Consider the following 22,415-nt stretch of genomic DNA (forward strand, 5'->3'; position numbering starts at 1 on the left):
CTCAGACAGTAAAAGCAGACAACATATCTGCAGTAATATTCTCCTCCTGAGGTCCCTGCACACACTGGCACTGCCTACCTGGCATTCAGTGGTACTCGTTCACAACAGCTGATTACTCTGGGGTGTCACAGGCAGCCTGACAGCATGAGATTAGCCAAGGAGCTAAAGCATACATTGGGTCAATGCCATCTCCTTTTTCAACAAAAGGGAACAGTGACAGCAAGAAATGCAGAGACTCTGTGGACACAAGTATGTATGCATATCAAAAAGATGCATGCACACCCCAGGGAGCAACACAAATGCTCCTAAATACAGACACACTCGCATTGCACACTCGCCATCCACGGCTAAGCACAAAGTGCAGCACAGGCTCACTGTATGCACTTGCTTTGCATTTGTGCACATACTGTTGCCTGCACCCACAGTTGCTTGCTATCCATGTACCCCAGGATACACAGCAATTGCTTCCAGATGAAAAGAATGCCCCCAATGGTTTATTTGCAGTTTGCAATGGTTTCTTTCCATTCTCCTTCACTTTCCCAGCAATTTTTTCAGGAAGGAGTTAATGCTTATTTGTCACACAACTGCTAAGTTGCACATGCAGGTGCTTCATAGACTTGCAGATCTTCAAGCTGTGAAGCAGCAGGATGCAGCTTCCAGCACTTCCCAGATCTGGACTTTGCAACATGCTCCAAGACCTTCTAAAGTGGAAAACACAGCTGAGTGCAGCTGTGCTCCTCCTTCACCTTCTCTTCTTTCAGAAAACAGCTCATCTTATCTTCTGATAATCAAATTATTTCTCTTTCCCAGCCCTGAGGGGAAACTCTCTCAGTCCTTATTCACAGGTGCCCTCCCTGCCCATACAGGGTATCACCACTGCCTGATGGCTGCTCCTTCACCTCAGCAGAAGCCTGGGTCTGACCAAGCTCCTTACGCTGTAGCTATGGCTGAGGCAGAATGCACAGGGGATGTTTTGCCAAGCCAGAGGTTCAGGCTGGATTTTGGTAATCTTGCTCTATTTGTCTCCTGGACACAGTCAGAGTCTTCCCTAATCTCTTCTGGCAGTGCCATCACCCTCACTCTCCTTCTGCACGTTATTGATAAAGGGAGGAGCTCCTTCTGCATGTTATCGATAAAGGAAGGAAGGGTCTCAACATTGCCTCTTTCTATGGAAGGGGGCCATGTTTGTCAGGAACACGCTCTGTAGAGGCTGTTAAACGTTGCATGCTGATGATTCCCAAGTGCAAATGAGTTCATAGGCTCATGCTGCTTTCATGGTGGTTTCTGTGCTGTGAGGAAGGAAGCAAATTGCCCTGTTGTTTCCCACTGGCAAAAGGCACATGTACATGCTACTACACTGCTCATGTGCTCCATGCCTGGGGCCTGCCAGACCTGACACTTGGTCAGTTTGCTTTTTTCCAGGCCAAGCTACTGAAAAATCATTGCTATTGAGGAGGCTCAGACAATAGGCTTTGCTGCAAGGAAAGCTTCCTGTGTGTGCTCCGTAGCAGAGATCTTCAAAGCAACTACACCACTGTATCACGTTTCTATCTCATGAGTTTATCACTAAAGATAACTCTGCATCTTCACAATTTTGCCACTGCTGTATTCTTTGTAAGCCATGTTCTCCTGCGAGCAACTCCTGCTCTGCACACTCAGTGGCATTTGCAGCTTCACTGCTCTAATGCTACTGAAATTCAGCATCTGGAGCAAAATGTGCCACTCTTTCCCTGGCATGCATTAGGAGTGAAGCCAGTGGAGGCATCTTGAAAACTGGGATGTGCAAGCAGTTTGTGAACAGCACAGAAACAGTAACAGAAGAGCCGGATGCTGCTGGTAAGGGAAAGGCCCTACCTGGGGATCTCCCACAGGGGCTTCTGACCCTGCCAAGCAGGCATGACCCCCCTGCCTGTTCAGGCTGCTATATGCTTATGGAGGTCCAGCAAGGGAAGCAGGTGGGGCAGCACACAATGCTCCAGCAATGCACAGAGCCCCAAGACCAATGGAGAGATGCAAGTCTGACTCCTGCACTGAGGCTACGTGTTGCAAAGGGCATCCTATCTAGACGGTATATAAAAGGTCTAGACCACCTCCCAGGAGATCACCCAGTTGCTGTCAGCACTGCCAGTAGGGGAAGGAAGTACAACACCCCCTGCAATAGCCTTTAGTTTGCTTTGACATTTTTTGCTCTTGTGGGCATATGTCCAGCAGCAGGCATGGTCTTCAACCTTGAGGTATTGTTTCCAGCAGAGAAAACAATGTACTGCCTTACTTTAAGCAGTTCTCAGCCCAGGGACTTCTTTCAGGCCAGAGTTCCCCATGTTCTCCCTACCCTGCAGATATCAAATGCCCAGGTCAGCAGGTGCTAACAGTGATCCTTTATCCTCAGTTGAGAAGAATATGTCAGTTCTGGAAATAAAATAAGGCAGCTGCTAAGATTAAGTGCAGTTAGAGATGGCTCCTGGGGTCTCTCTAAAAAGATAAGGAAAATTGAATTGGATTCAACTTGGAATGCCCAGAAACAAAAACCATACTGTCTAATCAGCAGGAACTTTCTCCTCTATCCGCGTTCACAGAAGCTTGACACGGGTGGTCCCTGCAGTGGAAAAAAAACCTACCAGCAAGTTTCAGCCTTTTTGGTGGAAGAAAGCATTTAGTAGTGCACAGCATCTCTAGAGAGGCCACAGGAACGAAGCCTCAGGCAGGCAGCCAGAGCAGCACAGAGAAGAGGCTGCCAGGCACAGACTGCAAACTCAGATGAAAGAGAAAAGCAGGAACACTGGGAAAAGCTCATCAGATGAAAGGATAACTCCATCCACCCAAATTCTACCCTTTCACCACCTACGCCCCCACCCCCATGATTTAGGACAGGTCTGCAGATCTTAACAGAATTTACGAGAATGAAGGCATCAAGGTCATCTCTGGAAAGCTTTTGCCAAGTGATTTTGCTCTCATTTCATGCACCACCCTAAGCAAAACCTTTTCCCATGCTCCTTGTTACTGAGTGGAGATTTCACAATATACCCCAGGCTTCCCTAAGGCACAGACCACCAGAGGCCATGGCTGATAGGTGCAGCAGTGATCCCCAGTTATGAGAATGCAGGGGTGGACCATAGCACTATGATCTGGCAGGAAGAGAGTTGGACTAACCAGCATTTGGGAAGCCTGTTTTTATGCGCTCTGAATGGGACAGATTGTTCTGGACTGTCACCGGTGGTGCAGCTCAGGGCCAAATGATCTCCATCCCTGCTGAGCACGTTCAGATGTAGACAGCCCTTCCCTCCCTCCTCACAGCTCCCCTTTGCTAGATGCTGAAGCTGAAGGGGGTTCAGGACTGTGAGGAGATGGACATCTCCTTAATCTGCAGTGAGCAAGTACTAGGGAGCTGCCCCTATGTAGCAAACGGATCCTTCCTGATAAGGATCCCCTAATTCTATGAATGTCTGCCTGTCATTTCTCAGATAGCATTAATGGTGTTTCTAAGCAGTACCATCAAGATCTTTTTCTGACATTTGCAAACCACCTCTTGTCAATGAAGCACAGTGTTGAGAGTCCAGCAGCAGGGACTGGACAGAGGAATAAGGAGCTGAAGACCAGAACATTGTTCCTCTTGCACAGCTCCAAAGCAAAGCAAGAATTAGCACAGCGACTGCTCCTGCCAGCTGGGGCAAGGCACATCCAGGGGAAAGCTGTCACACTCCTTTGATGTTAGCAGGAGCCTCTGCTCTCTGCACATCCTGAAAAAGAAAAGCTATTTTTACCTCATCAGAAAATACATAGACTGTGACTGAAGACAATACACCAGTGCTTGTCACTCAGGAGCTACACCTCTTCTTACAACATAATAGGATTTACAGCTGTGAGGGAGATGCAGCAGCGCTGTGACTGCTTTTTATCTCCTTTCCTAATGCACTGCCTTCCCAGCCATGCCATGGCTCAGGCAATATGAGCAATGGACAATGTCAGGACAAGGAGGAAGGCAGGGACGCGCTTTGAGGGACTGAGGCACATCCTGCAAACCAGCTTCCAGCCTGCCCCAGGCTCTGTGCAGTGCCCTTGCACTCGGCAGAAGCCAGAATGTACCACCAAGGTCTGACTCAGTGCCTTGTGGAAATAATTATCTCCCCTTGCTGGTGTTTTGTATGCACTGTTCCTAATGTCTGCGATCTCTCCCCTGGCTCATTCTCTACCTCTGCTTCAGCAGGGCCAGTCCACACCTGCTTCCATGAGCAAAAGCGCTGAGGATGAGGCTTTCTTGCTAGGATGGACAGACTGTGAAGGATGGCAGCACGGACTCAGCACATGGTTGCAGATTCACTGCTGGCAGTGTGCAGCCAGGCTGGCCAGGCTCAGTGTAACCTCCGGAAGCCATGCAGGGAAGAAAGCATTAACAGGAAAGTACCTGAAGCACAGCCTGGAAATAGATTGCTGCCAACTTATCCCCGGTGAGGACATGCAAGCAAAAGCTGTGGCAGCACAGCCACCTGCTCCTCAGCACAGCTAAAACAGCTCTATGCCTAGAGAGAAATGGCATCCTGTGCACCTGTCCCAGAGTTTCGTGTGGATGAAATAAGGAAGATGATAGCACAGAAATCAACGTGTGCCATTAAAATGGAGAGGAAAACAAGCAAACAAAAAAAAAACAACAAACCCTAACAACCACAACACTTGAGGGCACCCCCATCTTCCAGCAAAGCAGCACCAAGAAGGACAAGGTGAGCACGGCACCAGGGGGACCCAGGACTTCTGGATTTAATGCCAGACTCTGCTGTGGAATTTCAGCATGACCTTAGGCAAGCTTCCAGCAACCTAAGAAGGGCAAGCAAACCCCTTCTACCATTCCAGGGCCTGTTTAGGCTGCCATACTTTGGGGACAAAGCCCATTTTCTCTGGGACAGGCATAAAAACTATTTAACTGGCCTGGATGCACCTAAACTCCTGAATGCAAAAAAAAAAAAACAACAAAAAAACCAACAACCAAAAAACAAAAAAACCAATCAAACAAAAAACAAACAAGAAAAACAAACAAACAAACAACCCCACAAATAAAAACACCACTCTTTGAGCTGACCTGGTTCATCTCCCCCTAGTTCAGTCCAGCAAGACCCTGACCATGGCAGGGACTGCCCAGGTACTCACCCTCAAGTAATGCAAGCATGGCATTGCTGCAGGAAAGTCAGCTCACCCTGGGCAGCCAGGGTCCGCAGGTCTGATCAGCTCAACGATGCTGAATGCTGCAGCCAAACAAAGTGTGAGCAGCCAGACTAGAAGAGTTATCAGCAGGACTGAACCCTATCATCTCCACTCACATGTGTCTACTGAAGGGCACTCTCCCCCCAAGGGAGGGTAACCTCCCTGCCTGCAGCTGGGAGATTACAGCTGCCCTGTACGCAAGCACTCGGCCTATGCTGCACCTGAGGCATGCTTCATAAACATGCCTCTGACCTGTAAACAGGGAGGAGCCCACTTATGTGTACCCTGTTCATCAAACAGAAGAAGGGAGGATGGAACTTCAGAAATACAAGGCAAAATGAAATAATCCCGTGGCCTGAACCACGCTGTTCTCTTGGTTTGTGCTGCGCAGAGCCCATACAACTCACTGGTTGCTGCAGACCTTGGCTAGGGCACGGTCCCAGAATGGGGGGCACCGAGATGGAACTGAAGTGACAGATGAATCTGGTGACAGCAGCTCCAGGTCCTCTGTAGGGCCTGAGGCTCACTGCAACACAATGAACGCGCCCCTTCCCCCCTTCTACCTGCACAGCAGACTCCTGCTCCAGCATCCCTTCAGGAGATCCTTGCTTGCAACAAGAAGGCAAGGGGTCCACAGTGGTTGGTGCATGCCCTCTCTGAAAGACACGCAAGGGAGTCACACCAATTGTCCAAGGAACAGCCCTCTTGGAGACCACTCCCATCCCACCCTCTCCTCGTGCTCACACAGAGCCATGCTCACCTGGCACTCTGGGCTGGCAGGGTGCATTCTTCTGCTAGTGTTTTGCTACCCTATTTGGGGTCCAGATGCCAACAGGGCAGCCCTGACAAAGCCCTGGGGCAGTGCAGGGAAGCCACACAGCTTGGTTCCTGTTTCTAGCTACCCATCAGCTGATCCTCAATGCCAATTACAGCTTCAAGAATGTTCTCCACTGGGGCAAACTAGCATGGCTATGAGCTGATCACACCTGGAAGGGCCTGAGCATCACACTGATAAACACAGCATGTGATACTTTTAGCTGCAGGGGGAACAAAATCAGCTCTGTCAGCTACATCCCCCTAGGGAATTCCTATAAAACAGACCAGCCCACCACTGGCAAAGGCAGAAAAAGGAAATTGCAAGAATCTGTTAGGACAGAAAAAATGCTTTGCATTAGGTAGAAACTGAGATTGTTTTACTGTGCCAGGTTGAAACAGTAGAGCAGGAATAGTCCATATCTTAGTCCTAGGAAATATATTCCCCTTGTCCAGTGTAATTCCCAGGAAGTGTAGGATCCCTCAAGTGTTTGACCTATAATAAACTCCTCCCATTCAGGCAGAGCTCAGATGTTAATTATCAGAAGGATGAGCAATGTAACTGCTGCTTGGCACACTGCATTTGCTCTCAAATGTACTGCTGCTCTGAACCTCCAGGCAACATCAGCCACGTCTCAGATCCTGCTGTTTTTTTCCCTGCGTAACTGCACGCCATGAATGCAAATATGAGTCCTCTGAAGACAGAACCCTACCAGCCAGGGCTATGAGTCTGTCCAGAGCTACTGGCTCAGCATAATGCAAACTTTCTGCAGGTTCTGCTGCCAAGAGCTCCTTTCATTTCCATGAAAATACTTAAGAAGTCTCAGGCGATACCTTAACACCTACCTGTTTCCAGACCATGAACTGAGGTTGGCTGGATTGCTCACTCCCTGGGATTTTACACAGTACCACGCAGTTTACCTATGTGAACATCTCCTTTAAGGTCTCTGTGACTGTACAAGTCAGCATCGCGTTGCATGCACAGTCGCTAACAGAGCTAAATCAGAGCTCTGAAAAGGGAAGAGATTTCAGTGGATGCAATAGAAACAGTCTGTAAGCAAATGCAAACCAATGTCAAGAAAAAGCATCCAGGAGCAACAAGGAATTATTGCTGTCAGCTCTCTTGTGCTCCTGTGTGCACCCCTATGGACTTCAAGGAGAATTTTGCCAGCCAGGGCTCCAGTATGGTCATGGTGCTGTTCCCCAGATGCTGAAATATCTATCATACACAGGAAAAACAATTTCTCCTACTGTCCTGTGCCAGCACACAGCAGCCCTAGTGCCTCACTGCCACAGTATTACAGGGTTATACCTGAGACCGAATTCCAGCACCAACTGCAGACAGAGGTGGGACAGAGGGAAGTGATCTGTGAGCAATTAGGAGGAAGAGGAGATCTCTAAAGGAGAGCACTCCTATGGCTACTAAGAGTTTGGGTGGTTGTTTTTGTTGTTGTTTTTCTTTTTGATTTTTGAGATACGAAGTCCTGCCTCTGACCTTTCCTGAGAGCCTTTGGAGAAGATCTTCAGCTGCACTATGATGTAGTTGTGAAGGAATGCAAGGCTCCTTTCTCTGCCTTGTTATCTTCCATGTAATAAGAGAAGGGATCTCCGGGCACCACTGGCTGCTGCCAGTCTCTTCTCAGCTGTTATTTTCCTTTCATTTACGGGAATGGAGAGTGCGTGAAGCAGAGTGCCTCAAACACGTGGCCTTGGGGAAGAGTAAATACCTCTCTTTAACAGTGGGCTTCAGTTCTTTGAGGAAACTGCGTGGTGCTTTTGCTCAGAAATGAGGTACAGCCTTTCCTGCATTCAGCAGCTTGAGAAACAGTGCTAGGACAGGTCCAGGGCTGAAGTCACTGAAGGGAAGCTGGTCTTCCAAGCCCTCACTGCAGCCTCCTGGAGCAAGGGAGGCTTTCTTTTATCCAGCACTTCCCCTTTCTGCTTACTGAGGACAACAGTCCCTGTGCTCCAGTCGCCTGCTGAGGCTCCGAAGAGCAGCCAGCTCCCTGGCTCCTCTGGTCAACAAGCTGTTATCTTAGGAAACATGAATGCAATTTTAAGGCTGAGTCAGGCACAAACGATGAATAATTTAAATCCTTAGCAATTCTGTCGCTGCTGCCCAGCTGTGGGTAATGGAAGGTACTGAGCTTCATGCAAGGAGAGAGTTGCAAAGTAAACCAGTGCTGCTGTCAGGCTGCTTCCTCCTGCTAAGAGAGAATAGCCATGATGCAGGCATAAATAAGCAGATAACAGCACTCTGCAGTGCTGAGCCAGGGACTCTGATGCTAGAAGCAGGCAGTTCTCTGAGCATCGTGAGCTGGCTCTCTTGTGGTATTTGTTGTTTCTGGCATCCATCATTTCACAGAAAGTCAGTGGGAGCTGCTGGTCCCTCACCTCTCTGATGTCAATTCCTCAGCTTACAAAGTGCTGGAATCATCAGCCGTGGGCCAGAGGAAGGGCATGGAAGGGGCCACACTGACACTTGCTCTTCAGCTTTCTGTCAGAGCAGGAACTGTGCAGTGCTATGTGGTGGAAGGGGAACAAAGATTCACTTTGTGCACATCTTCCAGGCCATGCTGTCATGCTGGTTGTCTCCCCATGGTCTTGTGTGTGTGAGACAGAGAGAAAAGGGGAAGATACTTGCCCTGAAATCAGTCTAAAAACCTGCACCCAGAAGCACGAGATGGATTAAAACTTATAAGAAAATGGACTGCATTTGCAAAGCTCAGCAGCATATAAGTGTGGGTAATCTCTTCCCATTGTACCCCTGGATCAAATAAATCTTTCATGGCTTTCCATAAGTTCAGAACTGTTTGAGCTGTGGAATTCACAAAGGAAATCCAGAAATGCAAATTGAAAAGAGCAGCCTGCTCTTTTACTTCAAGAGACAACTGCCTACTACCAGCATCACCACTGCTTAGTTCTTAGAGAAAACAGTCTGAGCATGAAATCAAGAGGTTTGGGCAGCCTTTGCCCCTCACTACACTGACAATGATCAAACAGAAGGCTTCACTGTGTGTGCCCCTTTGACATTTTATGATATGAGCCAGAAGATGTTCTTTTTGCTCCTCATTTGGATGAGCCGGGCAATGCAGCTGAAAATGCTATCACTGCCAATTCATCTTACACTCATTCATGCACAGAAATCTCAGAGACTCACATTCACAGGGTGCAGATGTGAAAGAAGTGCAGAGTTCTCACATAAAAGCAATATCCATGGACTCTATGCTATGGCTTAGCTCCACGCTGTCCTGGCTGCACAGATAGAAAATGTTCAGCAGCCTCTGCGTTAGCTTCTCATCCAGTGGACCAGAAGACACCTTGCCCACAATATTAACAACAACTTTTGGGTTTTTTGGGGGGTTTTATTTGTTTTTTCCCCTCTGCTAGAGGCAAAGCACCTAACTCAGCCTTCATCGGAAGAAAACAGCTCTGGGAAATCACCCTGGCATTATGCCCATAATGTGGGCCAAGGGCAAATCACTTCTTAATTACTGCTTTTGGTACAAGTTTCTGCTTTCACTCAGGCGGGTACCAATCTGAAAGACATAAGGAGACCTTTATCAAGCTGCTGCTAATTAAACCCAGCTATTGATCCTATTGAGTCCAATGATTCTGTTGTAACTGCAAGATTACAGATCCACTGAGATTCCCGAGTGTTATTATGCCTATTTGGGGATCTCAAGATGGAGAAACATCCAGCATTGAGCTGTAATGCATGCCTGGAGGCAGAGCAGACTGACATCCTGCAAGAGCAGATGAATGCACAGTCCCCACCTGGCAAGATGCACTATGCTCCTTTTGGCAAGGAATTTCTGACTCTGCTGCTAAGCAAAAAGAGGAAGGAGGAACCTTTTGGTGTACCTTTACTCTCAGCAGCCTTTGAGGTCTACAGTGTACCTAAATACCATGGTCCCACCAAGATCCTCCTCTTCAGTCAGGTCAGTTCAAGCAATTGAACAGAACTTAGAAACCATTTCTGTAAACCTTTTCTATCTTTATTTCTCAAATTATTTTCTTCTGAGTTTGTAGCAGCAAGAAAAGCCTTCAATCACTGCTTTGTGCTGTATGCAATGCTGTCACCAGCTCTGCAGTGGTCCGACAGGTGTCAGGGAGTTATTTTGATATTCAGAGCAATAAACAAAACAAGCTGTACACCTGTGATTTGGCACAGAAATTCTCCAGAGTTTGATGAAAGGCTCAAATATCAGTAGCAAGGCAGGAAGGTTTGCACCAAAAATTAAAATAATTCCAATCAATATTCATGCCACAGTCAGCTGCAACTTGTACGGCTTTTTCCTCTGAATAGTCATGGATTGCAGCTGGACACAAATAACAAAATGAGGATTGGCAAGAGACTTGGTGGCACTGCAAGTGCAGCACAGCCATTTACAGGAACATCTCTGGCAATGACAATGCTGTGCTGCAGGTTACCATAAGTGGTGGTTACAGAATCAAGGCACAATCATAGAAAAATAAGTCATGGGAAACCTCCATTCTCTTCATACCTCTAACTGACTGAGGCTGTTAGACACTCCTCCTGGGAGTCAAAACCTTGACTGGGTTATGTCATCATCAACAAAATCCATGAAAGGCATTGCCAAGAAAACTCTATGGTACTATCAAAATTTGTCACTAATATTCAGTCCTGGGATTGTTCAGTGGAAAGCCATTGAGATGATGGTGAATATTCATACTGCAGCATCTCACAGAGCTGGATTTGTCCCTGCTTTCATGGTTCCCATTCAGAAAGAATAAAAACAATGCAAACTCTTCTCCTTGGAGCTTCATGTACCATCAAAAGCAAGCTCCGCACTCACAAGGTCACTCCTATTTTTAATACAGATGCTGTCCAGAGGGACTGTGACAACATCAGCATGCTCATCCTGGCACTGAGCTTCCCTGTACGGGTTGTCCCCACCAGCTTGCAATCCCTGCAGAGCCACTCCAGTGCAGAGGAGACCCCAGAAGAAAACCCTCTAGAGAAGTGGCTTCCTACTCCTTATCAGAATCACAGAACTTAGAAACGCGCGCCTTTGCTGAGCAAGCAAAGAGGCCAAATGCCTCCCATTATCCACCCATGTTCTGATGACTGACTGTGCATCTTGTGGGCATGACTAGCTATTCCAGATACCATTGATTCATCTATTTCCTGAGCGTCCTTAGCATGCCTGGACAACATGATATGAACATTACAGCAAGAACAACGGCTCACACCAATGTGCCAGTTGTTCTCCAGTTACTGCAATGCTCTGAAGAATGGTTTGGCAGACCTGCAAAAAATCCCCTTGAAATCTTGAACCTCACGGGTTCCATTTAAGGATAATTAATGAATGATTCAGAAGAGACACGCACACCTCTGTTGTATGCCCACAGCCATGTTCTCACTGATCAGCATTTAAAATAATTTCATCTCACAGTATCTTTTCCTACAGTCTAATTCAATTACATAAGATGCTTCAGGATGACAGAAGAAGAGTCCCAGAAGTAGTCATTTGTACATGACTTTGGAAAGGGAGCAATTCTGTAGAACAAGAGTGAAGGTATAGCTCTAGCAACCTAGCAGAGCTTATGAGAGTCTCACCATTGTTCTAAGCTTGAAGGAGATCGACTATTTTATTTCTCCCAGTGGACATCTTTCACTGAACACCTGCACTATCAGCACTTTTCCCTGGCCTCAGCAGTGGAACTTTGCTCCTGTCAGCTACCACATGGGAGATGTGGTGGCATTCACTGTTGGAAAGTGTCACGGGGTTATCCTTGGATCCCTCTGTGCCCACGACAGGGGACAGCAGGCCCACAGGCCCAACAACCCAGAAGAACTGGGGGGGTGACAACAGTTTACAGGCTGGTTTGGTCCAACTGTGACTAATGGGGTAAGGGATCCACAGACTCACAGTCCTGGAAAGGGGAAATGGGACAAGGGGTAAGGATAGGGAGATGGGAGATTGGCTAAAAACAGCAGCAGCAATGATCTGAGGAGGAAAGTTAATTTACAGAATATGATATCGGAATACAAGATAACACTATATAGTATAATATAATTGTGATTAAGGTTAATAAAGAAAATGAGAGAGAGTGTGTCCAAAACCGAATGCCTTACTCTAGAGATGAAGGCAAGACAGTCTGAGCACACGTAGCCGATATGAACAGCAAGAAAAGGAAAAATCTTGTGACTTGTGAGGAGTTTTAACTTTCCCTCTGAATGCAAAGTGCTTTTGCACTCAAAGAGCATCATTTTGGAGATACGGACAAAATACATAGCATTCGTTGGAACGTCCATGTAGGAACACACTGCTCTCAGCTACATTAGGGAGTCTAGCCTAGCCTAGGAGAAGCAGAGAATGCTGTGCCCCTGGAGGCAATGAAAACAGAACACATCTTTTGATGCTTGGAATTAATTCAGCTGATTGCAGAGAAACTTGCAATGATGCCATACCCACCACAAACCATGTGACAGTGTTATCTCTACCACCTCATCATCTCCCAAAGGATGCAGCAGCACAAGGAGCAGGAATGGCAACTGAAATGACCTGTTTTCCTTCATCGCACCAACCAGCAAGCACTTCTGAGGCTATAACTCAGCTGACCTACTTGCTGTGCAGCACAGCATCCTTTTCTCCCAGACCAGAGGAAGCTGAGGTCCAGAGGCAGCTGTCTGCATCACAGCACCCCAAGATGGGGAAGCAGCACCTTGGACTGCGCAGATCTATGAGGATGCCAGCAGTGGTCAGCAGACCCCTCTGCCCCAGTGCACCCAGCAGCACCATCCCACCCCAGAAACATCCAAATCCTCTCAGCTGCTGCTGCCATGGAAACGCCAGAGAGAGGCTCCGCCAGCCTTTGATGTGCTGATCTGTTTAAAGCATGCAAAATGCAGTTCAGAAGCTGGGGAGCCGTGTGGGGGCACCTGGCTGCCCTAAAGATGGAGGCTCTCTGAGGAGCAGGGATTGATGCATGATGGAGGGCATCGCAGCCATCCACTGCCCAAGCACTGTCACAGCATGCTGCTCTCTGCCCCAGCTCACACACTTAGCAGAGTTTAATATTTAACATCAGACAAGCTGCTGTTTCACAGGGTAATTTGAGTTATTAATAAAAAATCTGCTCTAAATAATTCAAAAATAAGATGCTGTTACTCCAGGTTATCGGCACTGGCAGCAAGTGCTGGGAGCTGAGCACCACCACAGCACTGGCCACTGAGTAGTTAATGGGGAGCCTGGAAAGGGCTGCTGCAGCGTCAGAACATCAGTGGAGCCAAACAACATGCAGCTTAATACTGTACCCATCTCCTGTCACATCATAGGCAGAGAAAGTAGGAAGCAATTCCCAATGACAAACAAGGAAAGCACAAGACAAGCAGGCTGCTTGATCCCCTCTCCAGGAACTCACAGAGATCCCCTGCATTGAAAGGGCATCTCCAAGCTCAAAAACACTGCACAACTGTGTACCTTCAAAGATGCCTACTCTTGTAGCATTTAGCACTATGGATCCCTGAGGCTTTGCTCTCAGTAACAGACAATGTGAGACACCACCCCCTGCGTCCCATCTACCCTTGTTGGGTTCCCAGATTGTGGTGGTCCAGTGCAAGCCAAGGAGCCCTGAAATGTGAGGGCACAGAGGAAAATTTCATTTATTTGAGGGGGTTTTATGCCAGACTTCTAACAGAATATGCTTTGCATCATGAAAAGCAGATACCCAAAGTGGTCTACTACAGAAAAAAATGCCTATGTCCTGCACTTTGTCATTGCCGCACATTCATTTTAATGACAGCATACTGCACAACTGCAGCTGAAAGCCCCCATCTCTGTGGTCTCTTACCTTTTTGCAATCTATAGCACCTCTTCAGAAGCATCTTCCAAACAACGTTTGTATACGTTTGCTCATGCTGATCTTCAGAACCATAGTCAAAATTAGGTCCTTGTTTTCATGGTTCAGCACCTAAAAAGGCTCCTTGAATCCCTACTGTTTCTCGGCAGCTCACAGTCACATCATTGGCATGCCGTGCATCTCTCTTAATGTAAACATAAACACGAGTAATGCACATTTTTGAATACGTTTTGCCTTACACCCTTACGTTCTCCCCATAACCTGCTGGCAGAGCTCAGCAGTTGGCAGTACAGAGCAGACAGCTGGAGGAGTGGGAGCTAACTGTAGTGGTTGCAGCTCCAGAGAGAGTACAAAGACCACAATACTTGCCTCGGGGTTTTTCTTTTTCTTTTTCTTTTTCTTTTTCTTTTTCTTTTTCTTTCTCTTTTTCTTTTTCTTTTTCTTTTTCTTTTTCTTTTTCTTTTTCTTTTTCTTTTTCTTTTTCTTTTTCTTTTTCTTTTTCTTTTTCTTNTTTTTCTTTTTCTTTTTCTTTTTCTTTTTCTTTTTCTTTTTCTTTTTCTTTTTCTTTTTCTTTTTCTTTTTCTTTTTCTTTTTCTTTTTCCTTTTCTTTTTCTTTTTCTTTTTCTTTTTCTTTTTCTTTTTCTTTTTCTTTTTCTTTTTCTTTTTCCTTTTCCTTTTCCTTTCCCTTTCCCTTTCTCCTTCTCTTTTTCTTTTTCTTTTTCTTTTTCTTTTTCTTTTTCTTTTTCTTTTTCTTTTTCTTCTTTTGTTTGTTTGTTTCCCTGAAATTTCATCAGAACTATGAAGGCAATTCTGAAGACGCTGAGCTCCTTTCTTTATCCCAATAGGTCGCAATAGATTCTTTCTGTCAAGAACAAACTACAGCATCATGTGATATTTCTGAGCACCTTCCTTTGCCTACTGTGTACAACCGTTGCATTTCTTTGCAGCACAATGGCTAAAAACACACCACTGCTTCAGGGAGGAAGCCTGCAGACTACAACACCCAACATGCAATGCCCCATTCAAGTGTAGCTTTACAAAGGAACTGCTTCCCTCCAGCAGTTGTGGACTGGTTGCTGGCTGGTCTGCGATGCATTTCACCCTGTTGACCCTATTGATGGGATTGAGTTCAACAATGTGGAGAAGTTGTGCTGATACAGTATGGATGGGTAGCAGATATTTCATACTTTTGTCTTGTGATACTGTAGCTCCTTTTACTGCAATTTTGGCACTGCAGCAGGCTTGACAGGAAGCATTTTTCCTGCTGGCCATCATGGTGTTTTTTAAGAGGAATACGTTACTGTGAATCAGTGCATGGCCAACCTGTGTGTGAAGAGAGCTGCCATGCCATGCTTCACTGAGCAATTTTTGCTTGGACCAAATCTAGTGAGCTGAGCTAATCCTGCCAGGAAAAGAGCTGAAGAAAGGAAGAGATTAGAAAATCATAGCCTGCAGGACAAATACAGATCCTATGAAGGCATGTCTTGCCCAAGAGCTGAAATATTGTCATGCGAAAGACAGTGGCCCACAGATATATTTTCTATTTTAGCATTTAAAATGAGAAGCAGAACTGTAAGCATCCCCACTAAAAGGCAAGCAAGTACAGCACTGCAAGCCACTTAGATAAGTTTTCCCTTACTGAGAGCTCTCCAGCACATTTCCTGTCCCCACACCACCACTCCTCAAGCTCATCACCAGCCTTAGTTCTTTCATCCACCACAAGGCAAATTAGAGAAGCAGCTGAAAAGGAGATCCATGCAGAGACTTGCAAGGTCAGGGAATGGAATTATTGAAGTTCAGCATCTTATTTAAGAATACACTATTTATTCCTACAGCAAAAGCCATGGAAATAACTTACAGCAAAACATTATTGATTCAAATAATGGAGTAAGAACCTAGAAATGGAAGAGCCATGCAAATAATTACAACACCCAGTAAAAGCTCACACCAGTCGTCAACAAAGTAGAGCTGATTCCCAGACATCCCAAAGGAGGACATCTTTCACACTCTCCCCTCCCCATTCAGAAGACTGAAAGAGCAAGTTTAGTTGGCACATGGTCTCTGCCTAAAGCTCTGACAGTTAGAGAAAGGTACAGCCCAAAACAGCCCTACTCTTCTTGCACAAGAGATTTTGAAGTTTCCAGGTACCATTCAGAGCAACTACACATTGACAAAGCAGAGCTGGGCAGTGAAATAGCATCTACTGCTCAGTAGAGCAGACCTCTCCAAGTAGAGCAATGTGAGCATGCTAAGGCACAGTGCTTGGCATGAGGGGCAGTGCCTGCAGCTGGGAACAGAAGACATTTAATTTAATCACAACATGTTTGGAGATGAAAGGGTCAAATGCTTGGGAAACCCAGTACAACACTTCCCACAACACTCAGCCACTCAGAGACCCTGTGTGAGGACCTTCCACAGACAGGGACCGTTCCCATCCAGTTTCTGTTCAGAGATGCTCAGTGCAAGTAGGAAGTGCACTGTCAAAGCTCAAACTGTCCTCAGCTCACCCCACACCTGTCTGTCTCATCCACCAAGCAGCACCTCATAGCATTTATCTTATTCTTTGCTTTGTGCTGTAATCAGCAAGTCCTGGGAAAGACACAGCACTCCCCTTCCAGGCATGGCAACAGGACAAAACTAAATGGACTCTGAACACACACAGTCTTTCCTTTACATTATTTAGAATCTTTTGTTTTCTGAACAAACATCGCTGTAAAAAAAAAAACAGTAGAAAGATGTTTATTATTCCTTTGCAGTGACCACCAGATGAGCTGAAGATATAACATAGTTTAAAGTGTGTTTAAGTATAAACATAGTCTGTACTCTGCAAAGGCTTTAAGCACTTTGTTCTCTGCATTTCCCATAGCAGAGGTCCAACATATGCATATGAGCAGGACCTGAAAAGTCCCATTTCCACACTACAGTAAAGGACTGTAACCATCCCTTCTATTCAGTGTTTTGCTGCAGTATGTTCTTGCTTAAATAAGAGGCTTCTCAGTGACCTGAACAGACAGACATACAGACAGACACATACACACATGCACACACTCTCTCCCTCTTCCCTTATCGCTGTATAAATATAGAAGCCTCGTCTGTTTTCTGGATGCTCTCCTACTGCTGCATTCTCTCCCTCCCCCTCTTCAGGACACTTTGGTGAATACCTGCGACTTTCTTTCTACTGTAGATTTCTCACTGCAACATTCTGGAGTCCCAGATATAACACAGTCCCCTATATTTGCAGCCCTACACAGAATTGTGTGGCTCTGGCTTAATGTTTCAGCCACTCAGCAAAATTTGGTTTGCAAATAGGAAGGGAGCTTGGATTTTGCTGCTGTTTGCAGCACTGTGGCTCAAAACACAACACGGTTCAACTGAGAAAGGAAATGTGAATTTTCAGATAGCTCTGCTGTGCGGAACTGTCCCTTTATAGAGAGACGTCAGCAATCTCTCTGTGACCAGGAGGATGCCCTCTGCACACCTCAGATTTGAAGGAGACTATCCAGTCCAGGGGTGGTGCTTTTAGAGCCCACCCTCATGGCATTCTGAGAGCTGGAGGTGATGGTTGCTACAAAGTAGGGCAGAGAACCCAGAAATCTCAGCAATCCTTGACCCATTCTTTCATCACGCCTCCAGTGATGCTGCATCTTCCCAGACCAGCAAAGAGACTGTACGTTTCTGAAGAACACTGACATACTTAGGCAATTAAAATGAATTAGCATAATTCAGACCAAACTTCTAATTTTAGATCTCTGTTAATCTGCTTTCCTTTGAGCTCAAATCTTTGAGCTGTACCTCAGCTGCAGCACAATAGAAACAGCTTCTTATCATGAACAAAGCGAGCTGCACGTGCTGCTCAGGTCTGTCACAGAAGGCACTGCCCTTGGCCTCATCTCTGCACATAGGAATGGTCTGCTTGGGCAGACACTTGGGGTGCTCTGCACTGCACAGGGGACCAGGTGCAGAGGACAGGGTGCAGTTAAAAGACGTTGCTCCAGAAATCGATTTTGGAACGCTGCAAGGTTTAGAATGTTGCTTGCCTTGTCCCAGTATCTCGATATCTGGAGAGTTCACCAAGCACACATGGATGCTGTTATTACCTGAATAATTTAAGAACCTGCAGAGCAGCAGTGTGCAATGGCACCAGCTTTATCTGTGTGCCTCCTCCCCCCACAGATGTGTGCCTGCAGCAGCAGAGGTTGCTCCGACCTCCCATCCTTTCCTTCCAGATGCCTACATTCAGCTCATGTTTTACACGCCAGCCTCTCTCCCCCTCCCATCACCAGTGCTGCAGTTCCTTGTCTGGAAATGTCAGGAAAGGACAGATGCACAGGCTCTGAAATGCCTTGCTAGCTCAGCAGTGTACATGCTGTTCTTCATTTACAACTGTCTTGAGTTTTTGCGCACAACTGCTTACTGGGAAAGCAATCAAACACAGTCCATTATATATTAGCTCCCTTTGCCTGAGCACCACATCCGCCAAAGGCCAAGGTGGGCAGTGAGAGAAGCAAAAGGAACTGCTACTGAATACGTGTTCTGATTTTTCTAACTGGGCCATCTGAAAGATCTCTTGGGCTGTGCCCATTGCAACATCACGTGCGCAGCCACAAGCTCCTATAACCTCTCTGCTGTGAAGGAGCACAGAGAGAAGTCTAATGTCTGCACTGCCATTTTGCTTTCTGCACATAAATATACCACGCCACGTCCTCTGCTGTCCCTCCCTCGTACTTAATGTTACCATTGGAAAGAAAATCCAAATGTTAGGAGGACAGATGCTCCCATTATAACCAGCGTACACTGCATTACAACCTAATGGAAGAAATGCTAGAGGTTGGTTGTGAATGGCAGCAAGTGAAACTGGACAGAGTTTAGTCAAAAGTAAGTCTTCCTGCTGATTCCATACCAGAAAGAAACAGAGACACAGAGAGAGCTGGAAGGGAAGCCCCGGTGGGGGCTCTCACAGAGCTGCTGGCAGAGAAGCCCAGAACAGCACTGATGCTTTCTCTAATCCTGACAGCTTTTCCATCCGCACAGCACTCCAGTGGCAGGTCAGATAAACAGCATCAGAGGAAACTGTCATCATACACAACCCCCATACTTCCCAACCCAGCCTAAAACACAAGCTAAATATTTATTATGCTTCTACAAAGTCTGAATCTCCTCGCGGTGCAGCCAGCTGATGTAATCCTCCCCAGATCTTGACAGGACTTGCTTCCCCAACAACCTTGACAGTGTTCAGAGGGTCACAGTTACCTTCTTGTCACATAAATCAATTCCTTGTTGGCACACCGGGCAGACAGAGGCGGGGATGCAAATCCTCCACCACTGCGACATCAGTCGGTGCATTGGATCACCTTAAAGGAGCTCAGTTTTGCCCCAGTCTATCAGTAGCTGCGTATACAAAACAGTTTCCCAGCTTGACACCCTGGACATTTATAGCAGAAAAGATTCATCCTTGCACTACTGTCTTGAGCCTCGCACACACACAGTACACAGAAAGATTTAAGATGGTGCTGTGATTTGCAAAGTCCTTTTCTAAGCCTAGATAATAGCTAGATGGCTAACGACTGTGCCCATTCCTAGAAACACAATTCTTTGCCTACACGCTACCCCAGTTACATTCAGAGTGGTACCTCCTTGGCTCTCAAAGGCTTTGGTTGCCCCGATGCTCTGTGCCCCTCCTCACTTCCACTGCACAGTAGCATCAAGTTTCAGGCAGAAGGTAACAGTGGAGTTTCTTCTGACTCCTGTGATGTATTTAAGGTAAAGAGCACTGAAGTATTTCCTGCTGCAGCACATAGAAGAACCTCTGCTCCAAGTGCAGGTGCTATCTGATAGCAGGGAGACAGATGCCTTCAAACTAGTCTGTTTTGTTTCCTGGAAATGGGCAACTAGAAAAAATAGCCAGAAGTTTTATACAAAAAGATTCTTATTAGGAAATGTTTTCCTTTAGCATTCAAGTCTGTACTGTGTGAGATACTGAACAAATTCAGACTGAGAGACTGTCCTAGCCTTGGACAATTGCATGCCAAAGGAAACAGACAGCAGTGAAAAATAAGTGGCTTGATTCTCCTTGTTCAAAACAAACAAAAAAAGGAGCAAATAGAGGCCCAAGCAAAACTTACTCTGAACATACTGGGGATGTATCACAGAACACACAACATACACAGCAACACAAAAGTGGCTGGAAATGCTGCAGAATGCAAACCACTCGTGCCCCAAGACACAGAAAGCGTCAGCTTACATTGGATGGAACTTGTGGCCATTATCTCCTTCCTCTGCCTATCACCAGTGCTTTGTTAGCACCTTTTAGGATGACTGGTTGCCCCTATTGACACCAAGAAAGTGAACTGCAGCAGTGCATGGTGGGCTCAGATATAGATCAGGACGTAGGCACAGAGCGCTGTGCAAACACAAGGCAAAGTCTTTTCCCACTGGAGCCTATGTTTGCATATAGAGCAAGAGACAACCAGCTGGCACATGTGGAGAAGTAGAAGGATCCAGTAACACAACAATGTTTTCAGTCCGCAGTGATGAACAGTGTGAGAGCATTTTGTTCTGTATGGACATTTGGTAAGCTGCACGCAGACTTTCAAGGCACCATCCAGGCATCCAAGCCATCATGGAGACCTCCTCAGCAGCTGCTGCAAAACAGAATGAGAAACTCCAACATGTTCTGGTAGCCCTCGGTGTGGTGCCAAACAGAGACTTGTACAATAAACTGCCACCACTGCAGACACTCAGGCGGTGGGAAGCAAGGGATAAGAAGACTTTTCCTATAGCAAAATCTCCTTGTTCGCAATAGAACTCCTTAACTGCCTTCTGATAGCATAAGAGACAAGCTTCTCTGTAGAAAAGGTCCTGCAGGGAAAAGCTGTGAGCCTGCATGCAGCAAGCAGTTATCATTGAAGAAAGCAGTGTTTAACTTGCCAGTGTGGTAGTTGAAAGGCCTCATACCCAGTGCCAAGCTGCTCTCTAGACTTTATATCTGTGCCGAATGTGTTTGCTGCTCTCTCCAAATTCACTGTTCTCTGCAAACATAAAGCCCTCCTGGGCTGCCATGGTCAGACATCCCAGTGCTCAGCCCCAATGCAGAAGCATCCCTCAGCCCAGCTTTGGTCCCAGAAGAAATGGAGGGCAACAGGGGCTCTGTCTGTCTTGTGAGGAAGCCCAGCCTCCCTTCCCAGAGTGTATTCCCTGGGCATAATGCTTGGGAAGGGAAAGCTGAAGCTCAGGTGCTCTGCAGTGTGCCAGAATTCTGCTGAATTCTCCAAGAAGACCTTGCACGATGCCCCCCATGCTGTGACAGTCCTGAACAGTGCACTGCAATGCTTACAGCTGCAAGATCTGTTCCATCTCAGGGAACCAGAGCCCCTGGGCTTATTTAGGGGAGTTTCGCCAACTCCATTGCTTATGTCACTGTCTTGGCAGCAAATGTAACTCAAGTCACTCACAAAGAACTGACAAGAAGGTCCCCCCTGGTCCTTTCCATCTGAGGAAATCCAGACACTTCACAGAGATCTTTGGATTTCCCAGTCCATCACTAAGACACGCTGACATTGTGACTCATGGTGAGGGGCAGAAGGAAACAGGATGGTTTTCTCAAAGCCACAAGGGGTGAGGCTTCACTCCAAAAAGACATGAATGAAACTGGGATTCCAGTGCCCAGGACTAGCCCAGACTGCCTAAAGGGACAGCTGTCTGGCAGTGGGGCAGGAAGAATAAAACTCTGAGGGCTGCTCAGCAGTGCCTGCTCTGCCCCCTCAGCAGGACATCTCTCATGGCGGTGCAGAAGCAGCTATTGACACATTCTAAGCAACAGAAGTCTGCTGTAAACCTCTTGCTCACAGGAGACACGCAGAAGTCTCAAATTATTTTGCTAAATACAGGAGAGAAGCCCATTAAGACATCTCTGTATTACAACCTCCTCTCACACATACCCTTGGTGTCACCTCATTCCTCATAGCCTCTCTGCATTGGTGTATAGCACAGACATCAGGCCCTGTTGTGAGAAGAACAAGAAGATCTTCAAGGGGCAGCAAAGCAATCTTTGCCACACATCTGCTCCTGTGGAAAGCTGGCAGCAAGAAAAAACTGACAGTGGCTTCCCAGAACAGAGCTACAGCTCAGAACAGCTTGCAGAGCCAAGGCTACAGCGTGTTGATGTCTGCAGAGAGGAAAAGGCACCTTTTCTTGCTCCTGGCCCCCTACGTGCCGGTGGCCAGTGAGTGCGATGCCTTTGCTGGCAGGGATGATCCACATCCCCCTCACCAAGGCTGCCTGTGCTACGCAGCAGCACAAAACTGCTCCTTCTCCCCAGGTGGCTGTCACTGGACCCTGGGTGCAGTGTCCTGCTGGAAGCAGGACACAGAGAGAATACTAGAAACATTCTTCACTGGGAGAAGGGGGAGGTGTCGCCTCCTCCTCTGCAACTCTGACTGAATGAAGCTGAAAGACAGAAAATTTATCCCAGAGATCAAATCCATTACTGACATATGTCAAAAGGACTTGGAAATGGGCTGCGTGAGAATTTGATGCTTAGACAAACCCTCCACTTCCTCTCTCCCTTCACCCTCCTTTTT

General features: G+C 46.7%; 1 protein-coding gene across 8 annotated transcripts in view; it reads right to left on the reverse strand.

Annotated features, from left to right (window-relative positions):
* The window catches only part of ANK1 (ankyrin 1), a 49,784-nt gene that overhangs the window by 26,222 nt on the left and 1,147 nt on the right, over positions 1 to 22,415 (reverse strand). For 5 of the 8 annotated variants that reach the window (XM_032448905.1, XM_015883105.2, XM_015883106.2 and 2 more), the window contains exon 2: positions 5,757 to 5,849. The exons of 2 other annotated variants lie outside the window; for them this stretch is intronic. In XM_032448905.1, the coding sequence (XP_032304796.1) occupies positions 5,757 to 5,849 (93 nt within the window). Of the gene's footprint in view, positions 1 to 5,139; positions 5,328 to 5,756; positions 5,850 to 22,415 lie in introns of those variants that run through there. One more of the 8 variants, XM_015883109.2, reaches the window with a different exon arrangement.

The sequence above is a fragment of the Coturnix japonica genome, chromosome 22, assembly GCF_001577835.2.
Source record: "Coturnix japonica isolate 7356 chromosome 22, Coturnix japonica 2.1, whole genome shotgun sequence".
Classification (NCBI taxonomy): Eukaryota; Metazoa; Chordata; class Aves; order Galliformes; family Phasianidae; genus Coturnix; species Coturnix japonica.